The sequence below is a fragment of the Melanostigma gelatinosum genome (assembly GCF_949748355.1).
Source record: "Melanostigma gelatinosum genome assembly, chromosome: 13".
NCBI classification, from domain to species: domain Eukaryota; kingdom Metazoa; phylum Chordata; class Actinopteri; order Perciformes; family Zoarcidae; genus Melanostigma; species Melanostigma gelatinosum.
The window spans coordinates 13,782,879-13,808,249 of NC_136646.1; the positions used below are offsets into that span (position 1 = coordinate 13,782,879).

At 45.1% G+C, this 25,371-nt stretch overlaps 2 protein-coding genes across 2 annotated transcripts in view; both read right to left on the bottom strand.

The window, feature by feature from the left end:
• Positions 1–12,829, bottom strand: part of asic2 (acid-sensing (proton-gated) ion channel 2) — a gene marked incomplete at its 5' end in the record, with an annotated part of 298,692 nt that extends 285,863 nt beyond the window's left edge. The window contains one exon of the mRNA XM_079281065.1: positions 12,257–12,829. Within this exon, the coding sequence (XP_079137191.1) occupies positions 12,257–12,829 (573 nt within the window). The remainder of the gene's footprint in view (positions 1–12,256) is intronic.
• Positions 12,830–18,671: 5,842 nt separating this feature from the next.
• On the bottom strand, positions 18,672–25,055 carry hrob (homologous recombination factor with OB-fold; the record flags this gene model as incomplete). Its single annotated transcript, XM_079282510.1, has 10 exons — positions 18,672–19,169; positions 20,349–20,565; positions 20,709–20,831; positions 20,943–21,028; positions 22,068–22,176; positions 22,934–23,068; positions 23,476–23,559; positions 23,636–24,589; positions 24,737–24,787; positions 25,038–25,055. 10 exons carry the CDS (start codon positions 25,053–25,055, stop codon positions 19,114–19,116), a joined length of 1,833 nt encoding a protein of 610 aa, XP_079138636.1. The 3' UTR covers positions 18,672–19,113.
• Between the last annotated feature and the right edge of the window lie 316 nt (positions 25,056–25,371).

Consider the following 25,371-nt stretch of genomic DNA (forward strand, 5'->3'; position numbering starts at 1 on the left):
GATGCAGCAACTAAACAAAACAAAAACAACCATGCATTCCTGTAGTGTCTGCATTAGGAGGAACGTAAGCAACATGGCCGACGTCTTAACATTAAAATTCAACATCAGGGAGACATATAGATCATCAGCTTTGACTGTGTTTGAGCACAAAGCACCAGTGATGTACACAGAGTCCTGCGCTCTGTCCTGGGGTCCGCCAGTCAAGTGCAGCTTGATCTGGGATGCACCGAGGGAGCCGGGTCTCTAAAGACGTGGGCACAACGGTCACCGACCTCTCGTCGCTGGGTTAGCACGAGTTTCCCGACCATTAGCCAGGAGCAGACTGGGTGGTGGAACAGCCTTAGGGTCCTAACTGGGTTAGCTTAGCTTCCATCCCGGCTCTCAGTGGTCCGTTGGGTCTGGCCGGGTGGTCGGCCGTGGGCAGTGATCGTCTCAAGGTCCGCTCACCACGAATTAATTCAAATCCCAGCTTCCCTTCTCTGATGTTGAGGAGTGTATTCTGTCATGTGCCACGAGTGCTCCAGCAGTGAAGACGAAAAGAAGACAAAATAAGATAAAAATGGAGCAAAAATCATGGGCGCTATTGGCCGCAGCGTGTACAAAAAACAAACAAAAAGGAGATGATACAATGAAGCTGAACAATACAAGCAGCCCTGACGGCTAAATGTGCACGTTCTGAAACATTTACAGCTCTGTGCTAACACAGAGCTGTAAATGACGTGTCGTTTTTCTCAGCTGGCCTGCAGCTCTGTGTCCGTAGTGCTATCAAATATTCATTTGTATTAAATCACACAGCGCAGGGTTTGGGGCTCTGCGTAAGTATACAGATGTGATTACGCCGAGAGTATTAATGGCTCTGGATGACTGCGGCTCAGCAAAAGAGCAAAAGAAGAAGAATATGTAGTTTGTCGAAAAAAATATCCGTATTCTACAGCCGCGGCGGCTATAAATATATTTACATATATTCAAACCTCTTGCCCTATCATCACAAAGTTAATTGGCAACTATTTTATTTGTCAGAAATGAAATTTTCTGGCAAATTTGCAAAACACTATTCGAGCTTCTGAAGTTTAAGCATTTGCGGATTTGTTGCTCTTGTCACTGCGGCAGCTCGCCGGAGTCCATTCTGTTCTTCCACAGTTTCATCATGAACCAAAGACACGTGTACACGTCTCAATGGGTGGCTGGCTGACCCTTTCCAGGGCAAAGGAACTCATGCATTCATTAAGTAAATAATTGACAGGGTAATTGCAATTTCAAAAAGAACATTGCTAGTTGAAGACCTACGTGATGCGTTTTACATTCATGTTCCACAAAGAACTACAGAAAGAGCTGTGATAGCCACCTTAGCCAACCAGACAGAGAACAGAGATAAACACAAAACCAGTCACATCTGAGCAGACCGACAGGGAAGTTTTGGGAGGTGAAATGCAAAAACATCACAGCGGAGTAACCAGGTTTATGGGATGAGTGCAGCCATAATGCTGCGATAAAAACCGGGGATATGCTGCGTTGGTTTTTGAAGTATACTTCCAGTGCAAAGACAAAAATAAATAATCAGCAGATCATTTGATTGGCAACTTGTAAAAGCATTCTATCACAGAACAAAAAAGACCTAGTTATCACTTTTTCCAATTGAAGCTTTCAACATTTTCCGACCAGCATATGCCGAGAATCCACCGTCACTACTTCAGTTATTCCGTGCGAAAAATGTTCTCGTCGAGAGGATTGTGTCCCGTATCCTTCGTCTCACAGCGTTAAAACACCGAGTTGAATCAGAATATGTAAGGATGGGAATCACTGAGACAAAGCAGACTGCTTTCTTACACACTTGCATGCCATGTTATTTGTTATACCAGTAGACGAGTGTGTTTTGCAAGACAGCTGAGTCAGCATCTGAGGCGTTAACCCCCTCCTGTGATGAGGCTAGGGCTGGGCGATAAATCGATTTAATCGATTAATTCGAATGTGTGCTTTAAGGCGATGTGTTTTATTGAAAATCGAGAAAATCGCCCCCACCCCTCCCCCCGTTGGGTTCCCGTAGTTGAGTGCGCGCGCATTGTTTACAAACGAAAACAATGGCGGCCAGCAGTGAAGCTCTCGTTCTTAAGAGAGGGAAGAATGTGTCTTCCGTGGTCTGGAAATGGTTCGGGTTCGTGTCATCTGACACAGAACAAACAGCCTCAAACAGAGGCATGCCGCCGAGTGGGAGAAGTGTTGCGGAGGGAGCAGGACCGCGGGAGCACAAGCGACGCTGTCTTCCTGGCAAAAAATATTTAGAAAAAACATGCACTACTGTTTAATACTGTTGGTTATGTTGTGAATGTACTTGATTTTGTTTACATGCACTTATTTACTGTGCACAATATGTTATGTTGATGTTAGATCAGATGTTGGACTTTTGAAAATGTGAATGGTAAAGGGTCACATACATTTTATTTCATGCTGTGTTTGTATCAGTGTATTCAGTTAGAAAAGCTTACTGTCAAAAGTTACATTTGCACAGTTGTTTACAATGGAAGGCTACTATTTAATGCCATTTAATGTTATCTTTAATTTAATTTTATATTTAAATGATTCAGGCAAACAAAAGAGTGACCAAATACTTTTTGTATACTACAGGCACCTTTCTACAATGTTCAGGTTTTGTTTGCACTTTATTTTTATCAACCTACGAGGGAAAATCATCACAAAATAAAATAAAAAAATGTTTTCAACAGCTTCTGTCATCTGCAAAAATTTGTGGGGGAAAAAATCGATTTAAATCGTGAATCGGATTTTTTGTAAAAAAATCGGAGATTTTATTTTTAGGCCATATCGCCCAGCCCTAGATGAGGCCCATCTATTCACTCAGGACACCAACACAGCGGTAACATGAAGGCCAGTGGGATGGTAGGCTTTTCAATACCAGGTCAACGAAAAGGACCATAAAGGAGTGAAAACACCGGATGATCAATATGTACATGCAGTACTGCAGCTGAGAAACAAGGAGACGGAGAGCAACACACACACACACACACACACACACACACACACACACACACACATTCTAAAACTGCCCGAGGACACACACAAGTTTCAATATTTACTTCTGAATTAAAATGGAATGTTGATTGCATTATTTCCCTGAAATTAAGTTGCAATCATCATCCATCACATTCCACACTCATTTGTCATTCGGTTCGAGAGAATGGAAAGCTAAGTTTCCACTGATTAATGCCCTGGTGTGGATTCTCTCTTCTTTAATTACTACAAAACAACAAAACATTAAAAGTGGAGACAAAACGAAATTCCATTTAAAACATGATGTGACATACAGCAGACAAGGGGCAAAACAAAGTGGACAGAATTGGAGAATAGACACTTATTGGAAAAGCATACAACCCTTTTTTAAAGTAGGCTGCAATGAATGTTGCTAAACAACAACAACAACAACAAACAATGATGAATAACTGCTCCAGAAGTAGTTGAGATTCCGAACCACGCCTGCACACCAGAACAGAGAGTGCAACACAAGTCTCTGCTGAAACAAACCAGACAGCTTTCAGAGAAGTTGACACATTTCTTTAGACAGCTTTGAGCCGGATGAGACCGACGGTCAAACCACGAAGCAGCACAGAGGCAGATCTATGTCATATCTATGAGGCATATCTATGTCATATATCTATGAGGCATATCTATGTCATATCTATGAGGCATATCTATGAGGCAGATCTATGTCATATCTATGAGGCATATCTATGAGGCAGATCTATGTCATATATCTATGAGGCAGATCTATGTCATATATCTATGAGGCATATCTATGAGGCAGATCTATGTCATATATCTATGAGGCATATCTATGTCATATATCTATGAGGCATATCTATGAGGCAGATCTATGTCATATATCTACGAGGCATATCTATGTCACATCTATCTATGAGGCATATCTATGTCATATCTATGTCATGTCTATCTATGAGGCATATCTATGTCATAACTATCTATGAGGCATATCTATCTATGAGGCATATCTATCTATGAGGCATATCTATCTATGAGGCATATCTATGAGGCATATCTATGTCATATCTATTTATGAGGCATATCTATGAGGCATATCTATCTATGAGGCATATCTATCTATGAGGCATATCTATGAGGCATATCTATGTCATATCTATTTATGAGGCATATCTATGAGGCATAGCATGTATTTAGCTATTTGAATATATGTATAAATTAGGCAATGTGCATACAATTGGCGCAACAAGTCTACCCTTTCTATGCAAATGAGCCTCCTTGCAAATGCAGTCCGATTCACAAAGAACAGCGCTGATAGCCACACCTAGTTAAAATGAAATTATTATTATTATTATTAATATTCATAGAGTTGGTGGTAACTGAAGCGCCGTCACGGCAGACTTTCCAGCGATCATGGCAGCAGTGATTATAGGCGAAGGCATCGTCATGCTCCCTTCAAACTCGTTTATTTTGGGATGCAGTGACCTGATGCAATGACCGTTGTGTCACGAAAAATAAATGGAAAAATAATCTCCCCTTCATGTCATTTTTGAACATACATGAGAAAAAACCGAGAGAGAAAAAATCGTGAAAAATAAGGTTATCATGTAAACGGATAAAAAGAGATGTTGCTTCCCTCTCCAAAAAAGAAAAGAAAAAGGACAAAGTGCACTCGGCTGTTAAACATAATGGACGTGTTGGCGCTGCGACATCATTAGCCCAACATCTTCTGTGAATGGGACCTTGAGACAGGATGTGGCGGAGTTCAGGAGGCTTTCAGCAGCTGCAATCCACTCTTTGTGAATCCCCCCCCCACCGCTGTCTTTGTCCTATTCGACAGTGACACCAATATCTTTGGGTTTCTGACTGATGAAGACGTCACCTTGGACTGTGGTAAATTAAAAGGCTCGTTTTTAATGTCACCTAACCGAAGCAGCCTTTCTTCACCTACTACCTGCTAGTCGGTGTTTATATTGCCAACATAACTTCTCATCCTGGCCCTTATCATGCGAGCCAGGCGTGAGACGCCACCGCTTTGGGGTGTAACGCTCTTCTTCCAGCCCGCTGTAACATCAACACACACGTCCACACTGAGCTCAGCCCGCCCTCACACTGAGCAAATGTCCATGTAGATACCAGATCAAACACTGCCCCTGCTGCCCGCCTGCTGTCGCTACACATTAACGACGAGTCCGAAGCTACGACCAGCGACCTTCCCCGCGTGTGTTGTTGTCGCGTGACACGACGGAGACAGTTACTAATGGCACTAGTCGCCCTACGGTGCTACACGCGGGATCTCAGGAACGGGGAGCTTGGATCCAGATCCGTGGACATCCGAGCAACCGCTCGTTAAATAATGAACGAGGTGGCAACTGCCAAAACAGAACCAAGTGTGAATGCTGTGGAGGCAAAGTAACGACGGTGGGACTGAAACTAAACAAGCAAGATATTATTTGACGGCTAGAGGTAGAAAGAAGGAAAGGACAGTTTAAAGTGAGACATTTGTTTGCACTTTGGCAGGTGTGTTTCTATGTTACTGATTGACTGAAGGATGTTTTCTATCAAATGGAAGTTTCACCCGTGGAAAAAGACATTCTTAGAGTTACAATTAAGGATTAGGCTTGATCAAATATTCACTCAAATGAGCTCTCAAAGGATAAGTGCGGTGAATCCACAGAAGCGCATGCTGGCCCTATTATAAAAGGAAGGTTAGAAGTTCAGATTTATGCCAGACAGCATATCAAACACCATCTGAAATCAGTCTGTTATACAAGGATGTTGCATTTCTGTTGCCATGCAGAAGAGCATTTCATCAGGTAAGACTTATCAGCTTATATTAAGTCAGTGTTTTTCATTCTGCCCCCAGGATGCTGACCTTACTGTCTGAAGAGGGAAGTCAATAAAAGCAGATCAATGAAGCATAGAATCATCATTACCATGCAAGATGCTGTGTGTCTGGAAGCCAAAAGCAACATACACGCACACACACACACACGCAGAACAAACCTAGACTGACTACATGTGACAGCACGTTACAACACAACCCGACACACACGTGAAAATATACCCATTGATGCACACGCAGACACACACTTGCATCTCCTCCTCCTCCTCCTGTGGCCACGATGAAGTAGGTCTACAGACGGGCTGCTGAGGTAATGGGCCACACTCCTCTCTTCCAGCTTCCTCTTCTCTCTTTGCAGGTGTGAATGCAACATCAAACCATGACTTCGTGTCCCGACGTCTCCTCTCCTTACCCACTGACACAGCTCTCTCTCTCTCTCTGCCAGAGACCGCTCACTTTATGTCCTGCTTAAAAGACCACTGGGTGAATAACTAGGCCTGAAAATGAAACATAATTATTAGTGCTGGGCAAGTTAACGCGTTAATTTCGCGTTAACGCATTCATTAATTAACGCCGACAATTATTGTATCGTGCGTTAACGCATTTTTTAAATGTATTATAATTTTTTCTTTTCTTTTTTAAATTGAAAGACAAGAGACAATACATAGACATAACAACAAGAGGATGACAAGAACAGTGGGATAAAAGCCAGCCAACATCCTATAGTCAGTAATGTTAGTGCTATATGCTGAAATTCACGGTAAACGCATTTAAACGGCACAGATCGGGAGCGAGCGAAGGACTTTGAAAGTTAGCGGAAACATTAACGTGAGACAACATCCGGTTTTCAGAATAAGATGCCAACAAAGTATGAATTATATTCACATTAAGTATAAAACATGCTACCTGCATCTCGTGAACCAAATGTTATTGCACTTTTGTTCATATAGCAGTACTTTTTAAATAAAAGTGCGCAATACACTACTTTTGAATTCATGATTGAACTTTGCCATAACAATGCGATTAATCGCAAAAAATCCATGCAATTAAATCGCTGTTAAATATTTTAATCATTGCCCAGCACGAATAATTATCTAACAATATATATATTAGGGATGTCCAAAGCTGAACTACAGGATCAGCCATTTTTGATTGATTCGTCGTGACCATATAAAGTCCAGTTCCTCATTTCCAAACCACGGTTGAATCCCACTGAACTCCGTTAACAGCGCGGTGAAATGAGCACACAAAATTATTGAACGCATTCCAGCAAAAAGGGTTGCTTCATGTCCACTTCTGCTGCACTTTGAAAGTCAACCACACCTCTAAAGTGTGGCTCCTGTTCCAACTGCATTTGAACTTGGCATATGCCGCGCACACAGAAACTGTCTAAATGCCGTGCATAGCTTCTCCTGCTACAACAGATCCATACCAACACTTCTCTTTCCATTAACACTATCTGACATACTAGATTATGGGCCACGCTGAAGCTATTTAGCTGTGAAACACACATTGCCGTTCAAAAGTCTGGCACACAATAATGCCTGTAACTAGCTGGAATATTAACAGGTAAGTTGTCGAAGCAAAGCGCCTCCTAAAAGCTCACAACAGAAACAGAAGGCTGGTGTATTAGCACTGTTGGAATATCAGCTGAACATACTATGGACAGACAAAGCACTGGTTCAACCTAATATTCTGTCACAGAATCAAAAGTTGGTATTCTGTCAGGTCAGATGTTTTCCCGTCGTTATTTATTCAAAGTACTTCTATGGTCATCAAATATTCATGATCTTGCACAACATATATAAAAAGGTAAACATTCCTTCAGTCCCAACATGCTGTGTGTGATCAAATCCTCTGTGAAGCGAGATTGAACATGTTTCGACACAACACAGGAGCCATGACCACAAGGCCATCACGTCGACTGCTACATTCATACTGTCTTAGTTTGACGAAGAGGAAGAGGAGCTCTGTATTGATTGGCTCGTGCTTTTGCCACTTAGTCCCCCCCAACACTTCATGTAAAGCTCAGATCAGGGCAAGAGAGAAAGCACAGGAGTCAAGCCTGCAAGACCGTTTGACATTTGTGCATCTTTTTCATGAAGCACTTCACTGAAGCGCATAAAGCTCTGGAAATAGATGAATGGAATCATGTTTTTTTTTTCTTCTGTTGGACAGAAAAACAAACAAACGCATTGCCAAACTAATGAATAATTTCATTAAATCACGAAGCCAATAATCTCCAGTATTGCCCCTAATCAGAATCAGTTTTTGTGAGGGTGAGGAAAACCCTTCAGGGTAGCAATTGCTGCTCATTTAAGCCTCACTACAACATCAGCCGAGCTCTATCCACCACTGCAGACAGCTGCAGTGTCTATCACCTAAGCACCATCCACACTGCGCTCTCCGTCTGTGGCTGCACTCCAGCTTCTCTTCCGAGCTGGTTGAGCAGCGCAGGTTGCTGCCGCCTCTCTGGGCGCTTTAGAGAGGCGTGCTCGTGGGTGGCAGCGGTGCTTTCCATGCCCTTTAATAAAAGAGAGACTCAGACACGCCGGCGCCTGGCAGGGAATGTAAAATGCCACGGTAATAATGCCACATTGGTGATTAATACAGTACATCCACTAAAACCTAATGTGATGCATTGGGTTTTCAAATGTTGAGAAAATGGAATCTGAAAGTGGGAGAAATGCAGTAGTAGCGGTCGGAGGAGGAGGAGGAGGAGGAGGACGGATTAGAAAGCAAACCATCCTCCCACGACGGGGTGAGTGACAGTCGTCTTTTTCCGCTCTGCTGGCTAGAGCGAGGAGAATGAAGCCGTGCAATAATCAGACAGTGGAGTGCTCAGGCCACAGGTTGTGTTTAATGGCTAATTACTGTTGCTGTAAACAGCCAGCACCATTATATCTGCGGTGCTGTTTCAACAAGACTCTGGTCAGAGGAATAGAAGAGTGGCTAATTAGTGTCTGTGTGATACAGAGATACAGAGCTCAGGGTGCTGTCGGGCATCACATTGTGAGTGTGAGTGTGATAGATAGATAGATATAGATAGAGAGATAGATAGATATAACAGTAGCATGCAGTGGCTGCAGGGCAGACAGACTGAGCTGATTCACTCTGGCAGACACTGATGTGTCTTGTCAGTGTGATCAATCAGCATTTAATCTTGGTTTCAGCAATACACGACAAAAGAAACACGGGCACGGTGAAGTCCCCGAAATCACGTACACGTGATCGACTCGCTCTGACAACATCACACCTTCTTAAAGCCGGGTGATGTGAAACAAATAGAAATCATAATGGGGTTTATCACAGAGGAAATATTTAGCGTAAGTGATAAGGCACCCAGACCCTGACATCCTGTCACGATCCAGTCAGCCAATAGATAATGATAGATGATAAGGGGGTGAATCAAAAGTGTGTTGGACGAGTTTTTAAATTTGAATACGTTATATCAACTGATTGCAATAATGTAAACACACAAAGGCAAATTGTGTTTGTACAAATTCCATGTGTGCGCCAATAAAGCTGATTCTGATTCTGAAAAGTGCACACCTATGCTGCCGCTTCCCTTTTGTGCAGCGCTCTGCTCCAGTTCCATCAGTCACATCACACTACCTCCCGCGTGCCACAATCCTCCCTACGGTCATTCATCACAATGCCAATCAAACGCTGACTCGGGTCCCTGGAGTGTCACGGTAATGTTGTCCCTCCGTGTGCGTACTCAATCATGCATGCGTGTATTTTGATGTATGTTTGTCTGAACGCATGCGTCTGTGTGCATTCATGCATGTGGTTTTTTTTTCTATTTTTGGTGATCCTCTTGTTTTTTCTGGGGGGGGGGGGGGGTTCTCTCCTCTCAGAAGGCGGCGGAGACATGAAGGTGTGTCTCTGCGGCGACAGAGAGAGGGAGCGAGGAGAAGTCAGGAGGAGCGAGGCAGCAGCAACAGGCAGAGGGCAAAGAGGATGACGGTGCCTCCTGGTAGCCGCTCTGTCAACATGACTATCGTTGAACTCGGCTCGAGGTCAACGCTGCTGCTCTGCCCTGCTGACGACGACGGCCCAGACAAGACAGAACATCTCGTTAATACAGATTTGTATCAGCTGGGCTCTGTGTACGAGCTTCAAATAGACAGTCGGCTAGCTGCTAGTTGGGCAGCTGCCCATGACGCGAGGCCGTCCCGTGACACATGCAGTATGCTGGAACGCCATAGAACGAAGGAAGTGATGGAAAACAAAAAAGAGCTGACTGCAGATTTGAATGTATTTTTTCGACTGAATCAGAAAGTCACGACAAGACCTCACGACACATGAACAGTTTCTTCCCGTCGGCAGTCGGGCTCATTAACAGAGTCCGAGACCCCCACTGACGCTGTCATCCCCAGGACAATTTCCCACCGGTCACTCCCCCGCACATCCCTTCTATCACACTCGACACTTTCACACTACACTTACATCTCACTGGTCTATAGTCCTGTTACCTGTCCGTTTGTGCACTCGACTTCACTTTATTTTATATTTCACTTTATTTATAATTTTTCATATTTTGTTTATATTAAAAAATAAAAATTCCCAAACATGAATCTGTCCATTATTTTAATGCTTCAGTATTGTCTGCAAGATAACAGGTATCTTTATGCATGGCAGCGGCCATCACTCATTTTTCGTTTCCACATTTATGTTGAAAATGAAAACATCAGTTTGAATAGCTTGTATGCATGATTTTCATGCAATTAACAGACAATGTTGATGTTGGCATCAGCTGACAACGTATGTTTATAAATGGCAGTGGCACGGCCACCCTGCTCACTGTACCTTGCACATGTTTAAAATGAAAACATGAAGATATGAACCTGTGTATTATTTGAATAGCTTAGTACTGAATGCACAATAAAGAGGTATGCTTATACACGGCACTATAGGCCCAGTTTAATATAAAACACAATTTTATACAATATATGTCGTCGGGGGTCCCTGCTCCATCTCTCTATCAGTTTGGGGGTCCTTGGCCTGAAACACATTGAAGACCCCTGCCCTAGTCAATTAAGCTACAGCTGAAACAATAAGTGGATTAATGAAAGAGAACATACAGTGTTGATAACCGAACAATTATTCAAGCAAAGATGGTAAAAAATGCTCCACATTATCAGGGCCCAGCTTCTCTAACGACAGGATTAGCTGCTTCTCTTGACATACAGTATATCATAATGGTATCCACTCCAGTCAGACAAAACACGATATTTGAAGGTGTCAACTTGGGCACTGACAGGTTGTGATGGGCCGTCTGTTGTCAGAACAGAAGTGCTAACGCGCGTTAATGATGTGCTAACGTACTCTGCTAATGTTAGCTCCACAGGTTTTTACGGCTATTATCAGTATAACTATTATAAAACGTTGAACCAGTACTTGCTCAAAATCTCCAAAAAAACAGCCTGAAAATCTGAAATAATAGCACGAGAGCATTAACAGCAGATAAGAATAGTAGACCCGGTCGGAGCTGGCCGATGCTACGCTGCGATTGGCCAGTCCACGTTCGAGAGGCGGGACTTAACGAAGAGTCAATTTCCGATACCTCCATTCAACACGGAGTACTGATCAGATACTCGTGCTCCAAGTTCCAAACTTAAAATCTGCATAAGGAATGCAACTGAGAAAAGAACACTCGTCTGAGGAAGTGTCAGCGTGCAACAAGTGTTCACAATGCTGTTTTAATTTGCCCGAAATTGCTCGCTTTGATCTGCCAAAAAAGTATTTGCGTCAACATATAGGCCTTAAGATGAATTTCACCGACAGAATACAATCTCATCAGGTTTCACAAGCTCACAATTGACACAGAACCAGTAGCAAAATTCGAGGGAGAAATTAACACCAACAGCAACCAACCGAATAATGGCACACTTTGGCTGCATGTCTCTCCTGTATTACCAGACAATTACCAGCAAGTACACAAACATCCTTTAACTTCTTGGCTGGAGAAATAGAGGAACAGCTTTGAGAGAATTTACTCTTCACTATGGCCCGAGAGAAACCAATTACTCTCCTTCAGTGGCAAAAATGCTGACGACCTGTTGCAGATCTATGCCAGTAAGCACAATGCTGTTATGCGAAGGATGAGGACAACAAGGCAACAGCAGAAAACGTCTTTGTAGAACAAAGCTTGAGAGCCGACCCGAGTCTGAAGGAGAAAACCCCAGCAGGAGGAACCCAGCGTAGCAGCGTGGGAGGGAAAGAGCAGCTATCAGCATAGATCAAGTCTTTTTTGGCAGAAAAAAAAGAAACCAGCCATCTCTGGAAACTTGCAAGACTCAACACCTCACAAGCAGAACCCTCTGAGGGCTGGAATGCTGCAAAAAGGCTCTAACCCCAGCAGAGCTGACATTTAAAAGAAGACATGAGTGGACTCACGGGTTTGAAGTCGCTGTGGCTGCATTCCTGGCCTTGGTAACGGCAGTAGAGCATCATCTCTCTGAGGTCGTGGCCGACCCTCTCGATGAACTCCTTCATGCTGAACGCCTTGGGCCTGTAGGCGGTGAAGTTGGCTCTCTCCTCCAGAAACGCCAGCACGTCGGGCTCGGCCAGGTGCGGCTGGGGGATCGCCAGGTGCACGTCCAGCAGGCCCAGCAGCTCCCCGGCGTGGTACAGGTCGTTGCGCGTGAGGCGGCTGAAGCGGTAATCGTTGAGGTTGCAAATGGTCACGGCGGGGAAGACCAGGCTGCACGACACCACGGCGTCCATGCTGGTCACGTGGGGGTAAGAGAGGAAGTAGGCCAGCCGCTCGGCGCTCTCCAAGACCAACAGTCCCAGGCAGGCCAGCAGAGCCGCGGCCCAGAGCAAGCGGCGCAAGCTGGGCTGACCGTACGGGAAGATGAAGCGCAGGCCGTGCAGCGTGCTGGCGTGAGCGAAGGCCTGCCAGGAGGTGGGGTGCAGGATGGAGCTCTCGTGGCTCCCCTGACTGCCACAGCTCTCCTTCAGATCCATCATCAGCCCTCCAGCCCCTCAGCCGGGGAGCTCCTAGTGCACTCACACCTGCACACACAGAGAGGGAACGCCAATAAAAAAAAGACTAAAATGTACACTCCATAACCATATTGAGCATATGGATAAAGCCAGAGAGGAGCCGAAGAGAGGAGAGAAGAAAAGGGACAGAAAATACAGGCATCAAAGAGTAAAAGATGAAGAGGCAAATCAGAGCCCTGCGACAACTCTTACAGAAAATGATAAAACACAGAAAATAACTTTAAAGCATAGAACTGACAAAGAAGAGGAAGCATACATAAGGAGGACATGATCTCCACAACCCAATACCTACTAAGGAGAGGGATGCTCTCTTCGGGGCATCCCTCTCCTTTCCACCTCCACTCTCAATCACTCCCTTGAGCTCAGAGTTGCTGTGGCTGCCAGCCTGCCTGTGGCTCCTATTACACCCCCAACACACACACACACACACACACACGACCCAACACACACACACACACACACACTCGACCCAACACACACACACACCCCCCCCTCCCTCCATCGCCCTCTGTGACTGCTCGATTCCATTGACAAAAATTCCCAGAGGTAAGTTCTCTGTGACACCCCGGGCAAGAGGTGAGAGTCACTTAAGCCGCAAGCCAATCAAAGCCTCCTCTGTGTATTTAACATCCCGACTCATCTCCATTCAAAAACACACACACACACGCACACGCACACACACACACACACGGCTTCTCAGGATTCTTCCGTGCACCCAAACTAATGACAAGCCATAAGCACCTCTCTCGTTCAGCCTAGCGCGAAGACATCCAGCCGGCGCGAGTGTGTGTGTGAGTCTGAGAGTGCACGTGTGCGTGTGTTTGTGCGAAAGAGAGAGAGAGAGAAAGAGGGACACACAGAGAAAGAGAGGGCGAGAGAGAGAGAGAGCGAGAGAGAGAGAGAGAGAGAGAGAGAGAGAGAGACGTTGATGATCAGAGCCGCTGGTTAGTCTTGCATGCCGATCCAAACTCCTCCCGTTTTCCTCTGGCCAGATACATCCGCGTTCCCTTCTCTTCCCAGCTCATCTGTGGCGGCGGCGAACACAACAGCGGAGCCGGGAGAGACGGGAGGCGCACACACCAACACACACACATGCTCGCACTGAGAGGAGAGAGAGAGGGGGGCGGGGGGGACCGGGGGAGGAGGGGGGAGAGAGAAGACTCTCCTCCTTTTTGCTCTCTCTGACTGAATGTTTCCTTCTTCCTCCAACACCTTCCCTCTCCTCATTTGTCTCTCAGTCGTTCATATTTCCACATCTCGTTCGTCAGCAGACGGAGAGATGGATGGATGGAAAGCGGGAAACAGCGGGGGTTGCTTGGTCAGGGGCGGGGGGTGGTGGTATGTCATGCTTCCCAGAAGCAGAAGCAGAGATGGAGGAGTAAAGGAGGTTGAAGGGAGGGCCGAAGACAACAATAAGATAAGAAAACAACAATATGTGACTAAGTGTGGCCACACATAGGAAAGCAATTCAGACACAGAACATCACATTCAAGAGAGAAACAGAACTGAACAATGCTGGATTTTTTTTTTTTTTTTTTAAACACAAACATGTTTGATAGGGGAAGAAGGGAAAAATGAAACAGGGAATATTTAATTTGTATCAGTAACATATATATTAACAACAAAATATATGTAGCATTTATAGGCGAGATTGTAGGATTTGAGATAAGATAAATAACACTAAAATACATACGAATAACTGTACATAACCACTTACCACATTTAGATAAAGCATTACATCAACGAGTCAGCATTTATTCCAGCACCCTTACACTATCTTATGTTGTTATTCATTGTGGCTTTTTATATAAACATGCAGGCCTACCTGTATGTGCATAACATACATTTGTTGTCACTAATCAATAATTCATCTTCACGACGCACCTTAAACTAACGTTACACGTTAGCTAGCCTATGCTAGTTATCAGACTGATGGATAGATAACGTTAGTTCGATAAATAACAGTCAATTAATATTACCGTTCATTTCCCTTCATTGACGTTAAGTGGAGCTCACCTGTTGCCGTTGTGTAACTCGCAGTCCTGCTTCCGGTTGGTGCCGCCGACCCGTGGTTTTAATCCTCAACATTTTGACACAAATTCATGCTTTAATGGTGCATTGGGAAGGACTCTGAAAAAGTAATTCGGTAAACGTAATACAGACAATCTTTCATGAGCTTGTATCCGCCTCAGACCGTCCACCTGCAGGTCTCCGGTTTTAAAAAAAAACCCCATAAAGATGGAAAACGGAAGTGATTCATTTTGGTACAGAATAAAAGCAAATTAAATAGAAAACACGAAGGATAGAAATAAATAAACCTCACAACAAACCTGAGCTACATGATGAATGATAAGCAAGAATATATATAATTCAACCTCCATCTAACGTCTGTGTTTAACTGAGCAATAGTCCAAATTTGGGAAATGGTTTAACAATTAGATTTAGTGTGAAACTCATGTAATAGCTGTGACTTCTTTGGGGTTTTTTTGTTGCTTCAGCTAATAAACAACCTGTTGTCAAAATTGTGAAATTGTCTGTCAAATTCTGGTATGCATCCTAACATTTAAAAAAAATAATAACATGTCGATATATGAATATGGCACACGTTCATAACTTGTAGCCAAGAATATCAAAACTACACAAAATGTGTATGTAATACAGACATTTTATTGAGTCCTTTATGATGAATAAATGTTCATGTACGTCGACACACGATATAAGAGGCTGTGCTTCATTTGAATCTCGGGGTATCTGCTCATCACTTTGCGCTTCACACTAAGTTCAGCAATTTGCAACAACACAGAAACCTTCATTAAAAGCAAAGAATGTCTGATGAGTATTGTATTTTTATTCTTCGTCAAATACACGCTCATTTACACACACTGTCAGTCGATCACAGTCTTTCTCGCAAATTAAATTTGCTGCGGTCTCAGACAGCTGCAGGGTTTGCTGGTTCCTTCACAACTTAATTAACCTCTTTAAGCAAATCTCCCCTTTTTCCACCGAGGTAGTGAGCGTCGTAGTTTTGCACGGATTAAACCGTCTCCGGGGCTGAAAATAAGGCTTTATACTTTAGCAATCTCATCTGCCTTTATCTATCCAGCCACGAGATTATTTTTTGGCGGGAGTCCTGTTAGCCGGATCATATTTTTCTCTTTCTAATTTGCAAGGTATTAATGCAAAAACACTTATTTTCTGGAGCTTTCAATCACATCACGTGTCCTTTATCAGAGGATTGTAGCTGTTGTAGATGTTTAATTCTTTACATTTCTAAACATGAATTAACTCTGATAAAAAAAATTCCAGAGCAAGTAATCGGACCTTTAAGTTGGGTAGTTTTGTCAACCGTTGAACCTCAAAACTCCTTTGAACACATGCGATTCAACGACAACTGAGCAAATTCCATCTGCTGATGAAGCTCATGTGAAAGCTACCAAACTGACCCTGAGGTGAGATTGTTTTGTGAACCAATATTTCTCCTACACTTTATCAATTTACCAGTTGTTTTTTTGAATCCAACACCTATTTGCCAGAACTATATAACAGATATAAGGCTACATTACACTCCACCTGTTATTGGTCCAATTGTTATTGGTGTAAATAACGTTCCATGTTTGTTAGTGTCAGTTTTTATGAATGTGCCGTGTTGCCTGTATTTCACGTAACAGACTAAAAGCATGTTTGATTCTTTTAGGTTAGTTCGTCATTTCCCCCCCATCGTGAGTGAAGAACCACAAAACACTAGCAGCTGAGAAGACTGTTGGATATTTCAGGGGTCTTTATCCAAATCTCAGAGCCAACAGTACTTTACATCAGAGATGAGAACGCTATCTTTCCTCTTAGGACTCTAAACCAGAATAAACCGATAAGACTTTCTTATTAATCTTTTTTTCATACATTTTTTGGGGGGGGGGGGTCAGTGGGAACTTCTTATACTATGCATGGCAAGATGGAAAGAGTAATTACCCTTTCGGGCCATCTTAATAGATTCTGAGAAAGAATAAGCCCTTACAGGAGAGATCATTTGGATGCATAAACAGCTAACAGAGCTGGCGAGACTGGGCCCGGTTGATTGTTCCCTCTAACGAGAGCCGATTGAAGTTGAAGGGCAAATTATTCCAGACGTGTGCGAGCAGAGCAGTAGCTGCGGACTTGCTGGAATCGACCACCTCCCCATTTGTGAAGGTCTTAATTGGTTGATGTGCAGATAAAGGAAGGAGCAACCTCTGCTCACACACACACACACACACACACACTCACTAAGACGGATAGTTTCAAAGAGCCTTGTTCTGGTCAGATTAACTTTCCTTCCAATTAGGAGTTTTATCATCAGGTCTCTTATCTGGGTGTTCGATGTCTCTTGAACTTGACTAATGATGTCCACGGAACTGAACTGCCGAGGGTGCTAGATGCTAATGCTACCCTGCTGCTGGCATCAACACCAATGTGACGTAGACAACATGCATATATACACACGCACACTAGTACTTTTGCACTTCTGGTTCGATGAAACTGCATTTTGTTGTCTCTGTACTTTTACTCTACAATAACAATTGAGTTGAATCTCATCTAATGGCCAGAATGAGAGCAGTTTCATTAAAGAGTCATTTCTCCGTCTGGGATTGTTTCATTTGAAGTATTTTCAGAGGCCTGAGGGGAGACAGTATCAGCATTCCTCATTAAATAGAAGAAAGATTAAAGACAATGTAGCAAAACAAATGAAGATAGTTTTGTGGAACATTGTTTTTCATCATCGTCCCTTTAATTATCTAGTGCACTGGTTGTGAGGTGTTTAGAGGGAATAGGGAAGCAGAAAAACATTTTTATTGTTTTTCATTATGTTTTTTTGCTGCAGATGAATTGAATGCAATCTTAGATCTTGTGAATTCCTGGATACCTTTGGTCTTGGCCTGTGATCTATCCGTGCACAGTGCAGTCTTTACTTAGACAGTGACACAGTTTCTCTGTGTACTGCAGTACACACTGACATCAATCCGTGGCTGTGAGGTTGCAGGTGTGATTCAGTTTACATTTGAGAGAGTTCAAATCAATGCATAAATACTGACAAATGAGGCCGTGTTCACCCCCTGCAGATGTAAACACCAAAACAAATTGGTCTGCCCAAACGACAAAAACAAGCAAACCTCGATGCAGACATTGTATCCATACAATGCAGGTTTGTGCCGCTCGAAACGTGGATCAGCCACAGTAACCTGGATCCCGTCTTTTGGAAAGACATGCTGCGGAATTGTTTTAATGTAACTTCCCGGTGGTTTGAGCACCTCAAAAGAAGATACCAGTTCTAGGGGAGTGAGAAACACCGGGAGTTCAAACCCATATTGAGTTAATGGCGGTGGACTGGTTACAATGCCATTAGATCAGGTTTACCCGGCTGTTAAAGCAGTGGGACAATGACCAGGCTGTGATTCCACCACAGTTCAGCCCATATGGACGTAAACACCTTCATGTTTGAGCTGGAAGTCAACACTTTGACCACAAAGTCATGATACTGGCTCTCTGCAGACTGGGCTGGATAAACACTTTATTTTTTGGTTTTGGTCAAGCAAACTACATGAGAGCCTGAGAATACCTTCCTGCAATCCTTCCCCCCCCCCCCCCCCCCAAATACACAACCCTCAGAGACACCTAATGCATGGCAAACAAGCCGGGTCACAGTGCATCTACTCCACTCGGAGGCTCGGACAAACAGACGCGACTGAAAATGGAGGGCAAGGACGAAAACCAACAAAGAAGCCTGCACCTCGCTTTCATTTCACATGATTAGCAAATCAATGCTGCGCAGATTAGTTGTTTATTTCAAGGTTGCTGAAGTAAAGTGCAACACCAGGTAACAACGAAAGTAAAGTCGGGGGGGGGGGGGGGGGGGCGGCATCACTGATACACAAAACTGCAGACTAATTATATTCTTTGTGAAGGTGAAATCAAACAGAGCTTTTGTAATGAATTATTGAGCAGGCGTTGACTTCGAGGGTCTGCTTCTCAGAGCACATCGATCGTCGGCGATGCGCAGAAACGACACAGTAACAGCAAATTAACTGGAGGCGACTTCTCTGTGGCGTTTCTGAACCGGGCACGGAACACAGGCGAGGCCGATGTCGTCACAAGTTCTTCAGTGGTTAATTAAGACGATTGTGATTTTAAGGAGGTGATGTCAGGGAAGCGAAACAGCTTCACGGTTGATCAGTGAAATGAACTCGGTCGGTGGAGGGTGTGCTGGTGGAAGATCAAAGGCTGTACGCGTCCTCGGGTAACTCTCCCAGCAGTTCATCCAGGTCATCGTCTGCACAACAGACAGACTTCGGTAAGTAGGAACATGAGATAATGTTGAATTCACATCAAATTCAACTGACAGGAAACTGAGAACTCTTCACCTGCCTGTGGGATAAACGATGAAAAGTTGTCATGTAAATATGTAATCTAACAGCTTTGTAAAAGACTGTTTTGGGGTACACAGAGACAGACAGGTTTTAAGGGACGAGAGGTACCCGGCTGGAAAGGACCCATGAGCTTTAACCATTCGGCTGCTAGTTGACAGTTTAATGTATAGAACAGAAAGGTAGTGTACAGTGTGTTTATCTGAACAATGAATCAGTCTCTTCATACAAGCGGTCAGCTCTGTGGAAAGCCCCATGACTTAAGAGAGTTACAGCCACAACAGCTGTCCACACAGTCCATCCAGAGAGCACAGAGACAGGACATAAACGTTAAGATGTGTTGTGAGGAGTCGTGTTCAAACCATCAGTCGCTTGTTCAGAAAACTAATCGGCTCAATTGAGAACAAACAAACGCACATGTCTTCGTCTATACTCGTTCTTTCTGCCCCGAAAGGCAGCAATGGTCCGTAGAATGTGACCCGAGGGTGCATGGCTACCTTACTGCACTCTGTTTTTGTAAAGCGCGTTGCCTCTCATTCGTGCATTCACACGGCTCTGTTGATGGATCGAAGTCATGAGGACTCATCCTCTGGGGAAGTTGATTGTCTGTTCAGTAAACGTGGCTGGAATATTCAACTCTGGACAAGACTCTGACTGACGGAACGATATTAAGGTCTCTGGAGCCATTTCACATGCTGACTCATCTCCGTGTGTCGTATAATTATTCGATGAATCGTTATGAGTGGCAGCTGGTCAGACTCATCATGTCATTTTAAAATACAAACGCAGGATCTGCTGCCTTGGTTTTGAGAACAATCCTCCTTACGTTTTACTGACTGAATAATAAAAAGAAAAAAAAGCCGATGACTCAAACTGAAAACATTGGTTAGTTGCAGCTGTGGTGCAGAACAATGCAATCAGTAGCTTCTTTCTTCTGCTACAGTTAGCTTAGCTTTGGGTCAGCAGGTGAAATGTCTCAAAGCGCTACCAGACGCTTTTTATTCAGCAGAACTTGACTGGAGTCTGCTACTAGAATTGATCTCGCTCTCTCATCGCAAGTGTTGTTACATATTAGAGGCCCCAACCTGCATCCCAGTCCTGTGGTGCAGGGTTCCCCGCAGGCTCTCGGGGGCCTCTGCTGGAGCCGGCTCCAGTGTCTCTTTGGGCTTTCGGGTCGTCGCCTCCCTCTGAGCATTTCTCCGCCTCTTGTCCCTCGTCGTCCTCCTCGTCAAACACCAGCTGCATCCGAGACACGGTCCCCTGGAGGCCGGCGAGGGGGGGACCAGCCTGGGACATCGGCTCCTGGATAGAAAAAGAACAAAAAAAACAACAAAAAATGCTTTGAAGGGACAGCTGGCAGCTTGACGGATTATTCCGGATGACAGATTCTCATATATTTTGGACTGTGCTAGGCTTTGTTTCCAGCTGACGGCCGCGGCGCTCACCAGGATGAGCGGCGGGAGCTGATTGGAGGACAGAGCGACCCCATCGGGGGCGTAGATCCTCAGCAGGTTGTTGGGCGTCACGTTCAGGTAATGGTTACGATGGGAGGGGGAGAACACGCCCACCTGTCCACAGAGAGAGACAGAAATAGATGTGCAACCACGAGGGTTAAGCTCAAATACTACACTGCAGTTACCGTCATTAAAGTTGAATGAAATCGAAGCGATGAGTCGCACTTGTTTGAGCAGGAGCACAGCGCCAACCTTCAGCTCCTCCTCTCGGTCCTCGAGGAGGCGTCGATGCACCGTCCCCTGCATCTCCCCTTCAGTCCAAAAATATAAACGGAACAATGAGAGAAATTAAATCATTTAAAAACAATGAGTGCTTGCAGGTCCAAGAAACGCTGAGGTACTTTACACCGTGCACCGCTCATAATGTGGGTTAATGGGGGCGAAACATAAAACAGTCGTTTTTTTTTGTTAAACCTCCAAAACTAAAAGATGCTATATTTAAGAAAATTAGCAGCTTTAATTCTAGTCTTAAGAGAGTAACCATAGACTGTACAGAAGAAGTGGATGTTGTCACAGTGACGTCCCCCATTGCTTTGTGGACGGCATTTTGGGCGTTGCCATCTTCCAACCAGAAGTGACACGAGAGGGCGGAGCTAAGAACAACCTCACGCTGGAAAAGACTCTGTAGGCGACCATAGAACGCTAGAATTAACTCTTGTGAAGTAGAAACACACCGTGAAAGGGTTTAAAGATGTGAAACACAGACGAATCCCGCTGTGGTAACGACCTGTCAATCACAATGTAGCCCCGCCCTAAAACATCAAAATTGCTTTTTGAAACACTTTAAACCCCCAAACATATTGAAACGTAATGAAAGTAATGTATTTTTATCATTTAGCTGCCGATAGATGGATGGGCTCATCTTTAAGACGGGTATGAAGCGTATACAGCCACACTGCCTGCTGGAGACAAACCTTTCAGCAGGTGGGGGCCCCATTGCTGACAGAATACTCCCTCGTGGTGTCACAAGCGCTTAAAACCCATCCACCGCTGACGCCAATCTCCCATAATTGAATCACGAATCAGCACTTAAGTCCCGTGTTGAGTACAACATCCATTCCCAGAGTGTTAACAATCAGCACGTCACATGGCAACCGGCTCGGCTTTAAGAGGATCAGACGAAAGAAAGGGCGAAGGATCAAGACGGAGGAGAAGGAAAGAAGGAAGAGGAGGCAGCACAGATCTGTAGTCACACAGTATTTCAGCTACTTATTGTGCACATTATATTGCAGGTTGATACACATTCCTACAGCGAGGCAGCGTGATGCATGTGGTGTGCGTGTCCACTACCTGTCGGGTCTTTAAACACAGCCTTGGCGTCGGCGTGCGTGTGGATGATGCTCTTCAGGAGCACGGCCATGTTGGGCACTTTGTTTCTCGCCAGCCGTTTCAGTGCAGCCTACAAATGACGGGGAACAGACAGCGCGTCAAATAACAGTTATTTCATGATGTATTTATATAACTACAGTATATTCACCAAAGGGTTATTTTAGACGAGCTGGGGTAAGCTTGCATCCATTTCCACCCATATCACTGTGGCCGCGTGAACATTATTACAGCTGTTGATCACACAGATTTATTTCTTAGAATCTATTTATCTTTCCAGTAATTCTTCTATATTATTTAGGGGATTTTGGTCAAATAAAACAAGCATTTCCAAAAAACATCAGCCGTGGGCTCTGAGAGTATATAAATATAATTTGTCAAATTTGAAATCATGCTCAAATTCACACCACTAGATTCTTTATTTGGGTTTAAGACAAACCATCACCGCCCTCAGTCTGAAATGAAACCTACAGATTGTGAACATAATATAAGAATATTAATCTGATGAATATTCATTATTCTTTCATTCGCTGTTGGGATCATCCACTGTTTCCGCTGCATTAGACGTAACCTGTTATTGTAAACAGGAAACGCCATGTTTAAGTGCTCCCAATGGCGAGTTATTCCTCCGAAGTTCGACGCACGGCGGGAGCAGAATAACAAGTCTCCATTAGAGTGATTGATGGTGATCTTGCTGTTTATAATTACAGAAACACCTCCGCTACAGCTCCTCCGCTTTGTCCTGATTATGCCAATAGACCTCCAGCAGCGGCACACCGTCTGTTATTATGGAGGATAAATACTCAAGCGACGGCTTGCACTGAAATCACCTTTCGGAGCACCATGACGACGCTGTAAGAGTGCAGGAAGCACGACGGGTTCCTCTCATCCAATCCCATCTCGGCCTTCATCGCCGCCCAGCCGCCGCCGCTGAACTCGTCTTCTTCGGTCTGTGAGCTGGAGCCCTGTTAAATTGAGTCAAAGGGTTTATACGCTCACAGAGAACGTGGTTACGGAGCACACCTGGCTTGAAAAATCGCAAGTTCATGTGTTTTCTATACGTCATTATATTCTCTCTTCACGGCGCTCACATGGTCCCCGTGTGGCTCCGCTGCAATCACATTGTGTGAAAATGAATTTCACACTGCAGCATGAAACTCTTCAGTGTCTGGTTTTGAAGGTACGACATCCACATTGAGACAAGATGCATCCTGGGAAGTTTAGGAAAACGTAAACCCAACTCCTATTCATGTCAGACGTATGGAAGCATGTTGTTATTGCTGAACAGTAAAACGTTTATTCTCATGTCGGAAACAATGATATTCTTTTCAGTTATTGTTCCACAAAACTGTCTCTTCATAACTTTTATTACCTGGCTTGGCGACCGCGCCACAACCCCGTGAGCAGGAGTCTGGGGGACAGAGACCACGATGTCGTCCAGGTTCTGACCCTGCGGCTGAGAGAGAAGAATTCAGTTATTACACGCCACCATGGTGGAAAAAACAAACGCATAACCGCTGGATGAGACTCACCTGCTGGGGCAGGAATCCGGCGGGGCCGGGGAAGCGTCTGGACCGGAGAGGCTCAGACCGAGGTCTCTTCTGAGGGCGCTTATTGGAGGCCGACACCAACTGGACCAGGCGGTTGGTGAGGAGCGGTGTGTGAAGGGGATGAGGGCTCAGAGCGGAGGAGGAAGAGGGCGCTGGGGAGGAGGCCGTCGCAAAGAGGACCTGAGGGGAGGGTCCCGGAGTGGCCCACGGCCTCTGGGGCCTGATTAGTGTCCTGGAAATGGGGCTGGGGGCTGGAGAAGATGTAGTGAGGCCGGGGAAAACACTGGGACTCTGTGGAGGGGCTGAGAGGAGAGCAGGGCGGGGATTCGGAGATCGCAGAAGAGGAGTGGAGGAGATCCGAGGAGGTAGGTCACGACTAAATGAGCCAGAAGCCTGGCGTGCGGTGCTGAAGTCTCTCAGGGACCGGTTAGGGTGGGTCTGAATCCCTCCACAGGTCGGGGGTCGCAGCATTTTGGATGAAGACGCCGGATCGACCGCAGGAGCAGGCGGGACTGGAGCAGGAGGCGGGACTGGAGCAGGAGGCGGGACTGGAGCAGGAGGCCGTCCTATCTGCCGGTCGCACTCGTCCAGGTCTGCCAGGTCAACATCCCAGTCGTCAAAATCGTCCTGAGCCACACAGGGCGTCGGCGGACCCTCCGCGTGACTCTGTCGTGTGGGAGGAAGGGGCTGAGCAGAGGAGGAGGAGGGGGGCCGCCTCAGACCCAGGCCGGTTTGTCCAGCAGCAGTGTGTGTGCTGCTCTTTGATGCGGCGCCATTACACAGGGCTGCAGATCTCTCTCCCGTGAGCTGAAGGCAGTTTTTCCCCGGCTCTCTGAGAGAAACAGAGGAAGCCCGCAGCGAGCGGGATGACACGGCAGCTGCCACATCGGCTGGTCCAGACGATGAGCGGACAGCCCAGTCTGTCCCCAGCAGGTCCTGGGAGAAACACACACACACACACATTTATATATACATTAACAGTGTGAGAGAGGGGGAGCAGAAGGAGGTTCCTTCTGTTACAGAATGTGATCAGTCCGCACTGACAGTTAAGTCAAACCAGGTGTGTTCTCTGCTGGGATTCACCTCATCATCAAAGTCCTCGCCAATGCTGAACAGGCCACTTAATTTGCAGGTCTGTAACAGAGGTAACGACACACGCGATGAAAGGGCTCGACAAGCACGTGCAGCAATTAATAAACACCCCAGGTGCTATTCACCAGACAAAAACCTAATGAACACGTCATGAGGTAATATGTTACCGGTGTGCATTAATAAGCATCTTGTTAGCAGAGTTAGCTCAAATAGTTTTGAGTTCACGTACCATCGCAGTGATGAGATATCGCGATGAAAGCCGTTATTTGATCGGTCCGCACACCAAACTTACCGAGACACTGAACGCCATTCAAGGACTGCGTGTCAACATAACTTGTCGTTTTGTTCCCACGTCTTCAACTTTACAAACAAACGCTACTCGGCAGCCAGCGAGTTGAAAACGTTCAGCTCCTCCGGAGCGCGCCGCCACGTTCAAACACAACGTGATGACGTCGGATATGTTTTTACAAAGAGTGTTGACGCAAAGCCAGATGACTCCCTCCCCTATTACCCCGCATTACAAGTGTTGTTGTTGTTTTTGCTTTTTGTAACTCAGAGGAGGGGCTAAAATATGACAGATATTTGCTAAAGTTGGAAAAGAATGAAACATGAGAGGGAAGACAAAC